This window comes from Triticum dicoccoides, chromosome 5B (genome assembly GCF_002162155.2).
Source record: "Triticum dicoccoides isolate Atlit2015 ecotype Zavitan chromosome 5B, WEW_v2.0, whole genome shotgun sequence".
NCBI classification, from domain to species: Eukaryota; Viridiplantae; Streptophyta; class Magnoliopsida; order Poales; family Poaceae; genus Triticum; species Triticum dicoccoides.
The window spans coordinates 644,870,698-644,879,414 of record NC_041389.1 but is presented as its reverse complement, the minus strand read 5'-3'; the positions used below and the strand labels follow the sequence as shown (position 1 = coordinate 644,879,414).

Here is an 8,717-nt window from a genome sequence, read left to right as displayed (position 1 = left end):
AGCCTTCTGAGTTGCCTCACGCCAACCGACTTTCGAGAGATGACGTCGAAAAAGTTGCATAGGCCAAATAGCGTTTCACGTACGTGCGCGTCCATGATCCCACGGATTCCAACTAGAAGTATCTGTGTCATCAGCACGTGACAGTCGTGAGACTTCATCCCGCTGAACTTCTGCTTCGCTAAGTCTAGGTATCTGCTTATCTTCCCCGCGTAACCGTAAGGAAGTTTTACTCCTACGAGGCAGGTAAAAAACTGCTCGATCTCCTCCTGACTTAGAGTGAAGCACGCGGGAGGGTAGTCATTTCCAATCTTCTTGGCCTTTTTGCCTTTGCGACGACTTTCCGTGTCCTGCTGCGCCTCATCATCATCATCATTAGCGTGAAGCTCCTCCCTGGTGCCCATTGATTTCAAGTTTGCCCTTACTTTCGGCCCATCTTTAGTCCTCTCTGGCATGTTGAGCAGGGTACCAAGTAGACTCTCGCACACGTTCTTCGTGATATGCATGACATCAAGGCTGTGAGGCACACGGTGGATCTTCCAGTACGGCAAGTCCCAGAAAACAGACCTCGTTTTCCATACCTTCAGCAGCGGCTCTGGCGCCTTTCGCTTCTTTCCCGGCTCTGGCGCCTTTTGCTTCTTTCCCGGCAGTGGGCAATCTTTCCAATTTTTCAACAGCTCGTCTATTTCCTCGCCGCTTCTCGTATGCGGGCGTCTTCGGGGTTCGCTTTCACCATCGAACAGATCCTTGCGTTTTCTCCATGGGTCATTGTCGCGAAGCCACCTACGATGTCCCATGAACACGGTTTTCGAAGACCCGGGATCTCTATCTAGCTGGCGATACGTTGTGTCATCCATGCACCTGACGCATCCAGAAAATCCATGGACCACCTGCCCTGCGAGATATCCGTAACCGAGATAGTCGTGCACCGTCGTGAGCAGTGCGGTTCTCATAGGGAAATATTCTTTCTCTGCGGCGTCCCACGTATTGGCTGGCGTTTTCCACAGCGTGTCTAGCTCCTCTTTCAGCAGCCCCAGATACAGATTGATGTCGTTCCCTGGTTGTTTCGGCCCTTCAATTAGCATACCCATGTGAATGTACTTCCTCTTCATGCACAACTAGGGGGGAAGGTTGTACATCCACACAAACACAGGCCAGGTGCTATGTGTGCTTCTCTGGCTGCCAAACGGATTGACTCCATCGGTGCTCGCGCCCAGCACGATGTTCCTTGGATCGTCCCCAAATTCTGGGTGTTCGAAGTTCAATGCTTGCCACTGGCTCGCATCCTTAGGGTGACTCAGCATCTTGTCTTTTTTATTTATCTCCGGATCATTTCCGTCATCTTCTCGCTTCTTCTCCTCCCTATCCGCGTGCCAACGCAGGAGCTTTGCTAGCTTAGGGTCCGCGAAATACCGCTGTAGACGAGGAGTGATCGAAAAGTACCACACCACTTTTCGAGGAGCTTTCTTCCTCTTCTTGTATCGAGTGACGCCGCACACCGGACATATGGTAGACTCCGCGTGCTCGTCCCGATAAATGATGCAATTGTTCATGCACACATGGTATTTCACGTGCGGTAAATCCAGAGGACACACGATTTTCTTCGCCTCCTCGAAACTGGTCGGGCACTTGTTCCCCTTGGGAAGACGTTCGTGCCAGAATGACATGTTCTCGTCGAAGCATGCGTCGGTCATTTTGTGTTTTACCTTCATCTCCAGAGCCATGAGCGTTACTTTCAGGCGGGTATCCTCGGGCCTGCATCCTTCATACAATGGAGTAACCGCGTCTATCTCCAGTTGGTCCAGCTTGGCTTTCTCTCGGGCGCAGCTCTTGCGTTATCCGTCTGCTTGAGAAGCAGCTCTTGAATATGAGGGTCCTGCACCCAGCCCATCCATGGTCCATCGTCATCTGCTCCGGCATCTTCATCTTCATGATCATGCCCTTCGTCTTGATCTTCCTCATCATCATGTCCGGCATCTTCTACATGATGACTGTATACTGCATCACCGTCGTGATCATGTCCTGGAGATTCTTCGTCTTCTCACCCGCCCTCGCCGCGGTGGTTGTCTTGTTGTCCTTCCTCATTTCTTGCCCGGCCCCCATGGATGACTTCATAGTCATCTTCATCACCTTGCCACCGATAGCCATCCATGAAACCACGCAAGAGCAGGTGGTCCCGCACCTGTCCGGAATCCGGGTCCGTAATAAGGCTCTTCAGCTTGCATCTTCGACACGGACATCTTATCTCCGTCTCGTTCTTTTGAAGCATCTCGGCCTTCGCGGAGCTCAAAAACCTATTCACGATGCCTTCGGTCATCATGTGGACCATGGTCGCCTGCGGGGTAGAGAAAAACGATATTTTAGAACCAAGAAAAAATTTGGCATGACTTTGCCTAAAAATAGGACCAAAAAGAATGCATAGTGCCAAATTCTCGCCGAAACAAAAATGAATCAACATTCCTGCAAAATATTGGCAACTATCGCATTTCAAATACCGGTATCTGCAAACACAAACATATATGCAACACCACAAACATACGTAAATCTAGCTAGGCCATAAAAAGTGCATGTGCACGTTGTTGGAGGGAGAAAAAAGTAGATCTACAACATAAAGAAAGCTTTCCCCTTACTTACCTATCAAAAAAAGGTAATTGAACCACTTAATTTGGGTGAATCTATGGTGCAAATGAGGTGAGGAGGAGGAGGCAGCCGAGACAAGCTTGGAGGAGGAGGTGGAGAGAACGAAATGGGGAAAGTGAGTGTGGTAGGTGGCTGTCCAAAATATATATCTGGTCTCAGGTTACTAATGGCGCACCACGTAAAAATGTGCCATTAGTAACTCTAATGGCGCACCTATTACGTGGTGCGCCATTACTAGTTTTGCAAAAAAAAAATGTTAGTAGTGGCGCACTGTGGATGTGGTGCGCCATTACTAGTTTGAACTAGTAATGACGCACTGTACCCAGATGCGTCATTACTAGTTTTGAAAAAAAAAGTAAAAAAATTCTGTTAGTAGTGGCGCACAGAGTGTGTGGTGCGCCATTACTAGTTAAAACTAGTGATGACGCACTATGCCCTGGTGCGCCATTAATAGTTTTGGAAATAAAATTGTTAGTAATGACGCACCGTGTGTCTGGTGCGCCATTAGTAATGAGGACACTAATGGCGCACATGTATCTGGTGCGCCACTGCTATATAGCAATTGCGCACCACATACATGGTGCGTCATTAATGTCCATATTAGCTATAGCCCTTTTTCTAGTAGTGAGATCCTCGCCGCCACCTTCACCGGCGGCCGAGCGGCGAGCCGGCAGCCACCTCCGGTGGCGACGAGGGAGAGGAGAGGTGGGGGAGAGGGCCGGCGGCGGGCTAGGGTTACGCCGCCCGAGTCGCCCCTGCTGCCGGAGCGACGCGGGGGCCTCACGATCTACCAATCAGGAGATGATTTTGCTATACAATCAGGCAATCAGCTACACTATTAGCTTCCCTGAAGCATTATGTTACTTCATACTGGGGGAAGTCCAGGCCCATTTCCTTGCACTCAAAAAGAATTCCCGATTTCTGGCCGAAGAAAACTTCAAGGTTTTAGAGCCTCAACTGCGTTTGAGCTGTCCGATTCAATTTGTAAACTGTTACAGCCAATCTTAGCTGCTAAGTAGAATCCATTTCGAATAGCTATCATCTCTGCCGCATCCACGGAAGAAACATGAGGTATAAACCAAGATGCCGCAGCAATAAAATCGCCATGATCATCCCGTGCTACTGCTCCTGTGAGGGGCGGAGCTTGGATTGGGCCACGCCCGGGGCCCTAGGCCTGCTGCAGTATATGCTACAGTCTCACTATAGGGCCCAAAATGCAACAGTAACCGAAGTAAGTATTGTGCACGCCCCAGGCCCAGGCTCCCGGACCTGGGTCCTGGATCCGCCAGTCCCGCAATCATGTTCTCCGTGCTGAAGGATCGCAGCAGGCGGTGGGCGATATCACCGCACGGTCGTCCCACGCCGGAATAGCGTACACATATCCCTTGGACGTGGGCTGCGGACCAAGGGCTAGTTTGGTACGTGAACTGGTGTTTTTTTTTCCTGGCTGGAGCGTGTGGCTGGAAACTTCCTAGTAGTTGTCCTGAAAGTGCCTGAGTTGGCCTGGCCTGGAATTGCTTGAAGGTGGTTAGCCTGATGGAGAAGCCAGGCAAAGTGTGTTAGCCTGGTCCAGGCGTGCGATTTCAAATGCCTGAGGCCTGCCTGGGACTTTAAGTACAGAGTTAGGTACAGAAAAAGCTACTCCCTCCATTCCATAATGTAGTGCTTCATCTATTCACGTGTTTCAACTTTGACCGTAAATTTAACTATCAAGACCGATTGCGGCGGGAGCAAAAATTATATCAGTGAATTTGTATTCGAAAGAAGTTTTCAATTATATAATTTTTTCTCCCGCCGCAGTTGGTCTCGTTGGTTAAATTTATGGTCAAAGTTGGACCTCAAAAAGCGCAGGCGCACTATATTTTGGAATGGAGGGAGTACTACCCAAGCCTGTAGATGGCCCCACGAAATGATTTTTTTTTAATTCTAACAACAGCACCTATTAGGCCATGCTGCCTGACCAGGCAGCAACATACCTGATGTACACGTCCACGCCAGGCAGCATGTTTGCCCAGTCATGTAGCTGTGGACACAATCCAAACTAGCTCCAAATGTCCCTCAGTAACACGCCCATGGATTGCCGAACTTGCTATCAGACTGGCCTCTATTAACAGCAAACGGCCAAGGGATATGATCTCGAGCTACGCAAATAACCCGGGTGAATGCAGCAGAACGCAACAAGGTTTAGCTACGACACAGCAACGAAAGTGACACGACATATGAGAGCAACTGGCCAACGCATGACAGCCAACGCTAGGCTTGTCGTGGTCAGACAAGCACAAGCTCCAGCCCCCAACAAGAGGACAAAGGCAGACACACCCACACAATTCTGACTCTAATTAAGTAAATCTACTACTCATCATCATCATATAACAATAGAACAAAGGCGTCAAGATCCAAGCTATACATACATAGCGTCCAAAAATACACGACCCGCCGACCCAGCCACCACCCATCCAGCGGTAACCGAACATCCCAACACGACGACAACGAAAACACAGACCCACCCACAGGCACCACGGCCCGGGCCAGCGCACACTAAACAAGAAAAGAACTAAGCACCATATATATGGTTTTTGCTCGAATCAGCAGAGTAATATAGGGGCAGTTGAATGTGTCTCACGACCTCGACTTGTCCTCACTTCTTGCCGCAGTTGAATCCGTGGCACACCGACAGGATTATGATGAGGATGAGCGCGACGATGATGCCCAGGACGATCAGCTTGATCTTCATGTTTTGTAGCCACATCTTTCTCCTCACCTGTGTTCCTTGCTGCCTGAAATCTTGGGCCTGAAATTATGTAGACGCCGTTAAAGATCATAGAGAAACATATGTTAGGTGTACGGAACTTCATGATCAAACTTGAGTAGCAATATCATGTTATCCTTTTGCAACACCCAAAATTCAACATTAAGCAATGTTTTCGGCTCGCCAGAATCAGGCCAGGATGTTAAGATGACCCAAGTGCATCAGCCAGGAGGACATCAGCAAAATCAGAATTCTGATTCCCAAATTTAAGAACAGCGTTCTAGTTTTTTTGTGTCTTCTTATCATAAGACGCCAACTTGGAGATATAACTGGGCATTACCATGAGAGTAATAGCAGGACAAGACTTGAAACTCTTTTAGCAGAAAAGAACAGTTAATTTATCGCTACAGCAGAAAAATTAATGATCCGTTGTAATAAATCATATCAATTCCAGGTGACCTGAACAAATATGTAGTTGCTCTCACCAGGAAGATGGATATTCAATCACCTTAAGTCCTTATCAGCTATGGGAGAAAGAAGTTGGCAATTGATATAACCTAGGGAGGTCTCTAGTGATCCATAAGAAGTATTAGCCAGCCTTTTTTAGATTAAGTATTAGCCAGTTACGCATATACGGCCAAACTGATTTCAGGAAATACAGCCCTCACTAACACCCCATTAGTTTGAGCATATCAAGAGCACCTAACACAATAACTATTAAGTGTACCACCAGTAGTTAGCTTGACCACTTGACATAACTACAGTTTAGTATATAGCTGGATACCGGCTTAACTGCTTCAATTGTGACCTATCTGTACTCTTGCTAATATACAATAACAGCTTGGAACCAAGCTTATTATCCTGGTACTAATAATATATAATAACAGCTCGGAACCAAAGCCAATTAAAGTACAGTGCCCAGTACAGAGGGATAAAAGAATGTGTCAATTATTAAAACCTGTGAGCGGAGATTCTCTGTCTTGTCAACAAGCAGCTCAATCTTCTCCCCACGATCAAGAACCTGAATTTCAGAAGTAGAATAAGGATCAGAAACTTTCTCCAAATTATACCTTCGGTGTATCTGCAAAGTACAGAGATGTACCTTCTCAATGTTTTCCATCATCACGTTTTTGACTTCTGAAACTTGTGCTTGCACTTTAGCGAGCTTGTTTATCTCTTCAGGGTGGTCCACACAGTACTGCATGTGCTCCTTGAGTTTTGATCTACAAACAGTAAATATTCACACACAAAGTTAGCATAAATGGAAGGCCATATATTATAAATAGCCCCACACTGGCAAAAAACACACGTACCCAAACTCTCTGTTCAGGCTGCTTGGTGCAGCAGTAGCAGCTTTCCCGCCAGCATATCTCTTGCTGAAATCATCCTTAACCCGAACCAAGAAAGCAATTGGCATCTGTTGCCCCACTGATTCAACGGCAACCACGCAGTATGCTGCAGAAGAAAGCATGATGTCAGCATCGTAGTTTTTGACTTGGAAGTTAGCAACACCAACAAATGTAATATAGTGCTCTGGAATTATAATTCAACCAAGGAGAGAAACAAGCATTATCTTCGTTTTTAAAGAAGTGCTATGTCTGCAAAAAATCAGTTGCTTAATATATTTGAACAGTAGTTCCTTCATCAATTTTTTCCAGCACTATTGTCACTGCTATAAGCAATGTGTCATTGGAAAAGGGGGTTTGAAGGAATTGTGCATTAAAATTCACATGGTAGCACTAGAAAAAAGAAACGCAGCAATATAACAAAATTAATCGGTAATGTTAATTTCCACTACATCATCACATCCGTCTTCTACTACCTCAGTACACAATCAGTTGTGACTTTTTGACTTTAACTAATGAAGGTTTCACAAATGTTAAATTTGAACATAATCATGTAATGTATGAAAAGTATTGCCAGATTGGTAATGAGATGTACTCTACTGATACTATACACTTAAAAAAATGCTTCTGTGCTCAGTAAAATGCTACGATTGAATATTCATAAGTAGAAGCCAAATGTCAGAACTAAATATGGATTGAGAGAGCATTATAGTTTCCACATTAATCCAAATCTCGAAACAGTTTTTAAAGCTTCCACTGGGCATGTGCGACAAAAGCAATGACCAGTATTGTTGCAAAGTGCGAAAGGCTACACTTAACTAACAAGTGCATCCAATGTACAGTCCAATCAGAGAGGAACATCTATGTGAATTGATTTTGCATAAATACCATGCAAGGGAATATTCATTCTTAAGGTGCTTGCAGATCAATGCTCGAATACTTTTGCGGTTGTGAAATGCTTATACAAACTTAGATGCTTATACAAACTCAAAAAGATCAAGGGTATGAAAATAGCATTATATACCCACACCCATTAGAAAACTCGGAAATGCTGATACATCCATATTACTTTTAATAGATTAAGGGGCGTTGCTTATCTGGAAACCTATACCATGCATAAATATACGCTGCCGTTTGCTACACAGGTCTAGCAAGCCAGCAATGAACCATCTACCCTTCTACTATAAATAGATATCACGGCATGGAAGCAACAAATGAACCGCCAAATTATTTAGGATAAATATGTGCTGGCATTTGATGCACATGCCTAGCAAGCCAGCAACTAACAGTCTGTCCTCTACTATAAATAGCACTGATATCCAGAGGCGGCACCATGTACTGGATTATTTTACTGCTGATGTCGGCCATTGCAGCTGTGATACAACGACTGCCCCATAGGCGTGTGAGAAGATTAGCAGCCACAATATTGACTGCATAGCACGATATTGACCAAGTATCACCGAACTCGAATTGACCGATACCCAGCGTGCGACCAACTAAACTAGAAGCCTAGTACCAAGCCACGGGAGCAACAACCTCCCGCACGAAGTTCGCGCAGCAACACGCCGATCGGCAGCAGCAATCGAAACGACCCGGCCGCAAATCCAGCAAATCCGCGAGATCTACGCGCGGCGAGCCCAAATCGAGCGCGCGCCGCGCCAGATCCGCGCGGATCAGATCACGCCCGCGACGAACCGGGCGGAGGGGAGCAAGGATCGGGCGGGCGGAGCGGAGGGGCGGGGAGGGGAGGCGGGGCGACTCACTGAAGCCGTCCTCGACGAGGTAGTTGAAGGTGTGGCCGTCGCAGTTGTAGGTGAACTTGTTGTTGCTGGCCGGGAGCTTGACGAGGCACTGGGAGGCGATGGTGGTGAAGTTTCCGGTGAACTCGGTGTACTCGGCAAGCACCACCGTGCCGCGGGCCACGAACGCGTAGATCAGCGACTGCTGCCCCATGGCTCCGCCCGCTCGTCCTCGCTCCGCCCTCG

At 47.0% G+C, this 8,717-nt stretch overlaps 1 protein-coding gene across 1 annotated transcript; it reads right to left on the bottom strand.

Moving 5' to 3' along the window:
- Positions 1–4,973: 4,973 nt before the first annotated feature.
- On the bottom strand, positions 4,974–8,685 carry LOC119312300 (vesicle-associated membrane protein 721). Its single transcript, XM_037588023.1, has 5 exons — positions 8,496–8,685; positions 6,700–6,841; positions 6,489–6,609; positions 6,345–6,407; positions 4,974–5,428 (listed from the first exon to the last, which is right to left on the bottom strand). Exons 1-5 carry the CDS (start codon positions 8,683–8,685, stop codon positions 5,276–5,278), a joined length of 669 nt encoding a protein of 222 aa, XP_037443920.1. The 3' UTR covers positions 4,974–5,275.
- Positions 8,686–8,717: the final 32 nt, after the last annotated feature.

What these genes read in the sequence shown, in the direction of transcription:
- LOC119312300 (XM_037588023.1), bottom strand. Translation starts at nt 8,685, where the DNA reads ATGGGGCAGCAGTCGCTGATCTACGCGTTCGTGGCCCGCGGCACGGTG. An exon ending in TGATGGAAAACATTGAGAAG is followed by an intron (nt 6,408 to 6,488) that starts GTACATCTCTGT and finishes TCTGAAATTCAG; the next exon opens with GTTCTTGATCGTGGGGAGAA. An exon ending in CAGAGAATCTCCGCTCACAG is followed by an intron (nt 5,429 to 6,344) that starts GTTTTAATAATT and finishes ACATAATTTCAG; the next exon opens with GCCCAAGATTTCAGGCAGCA.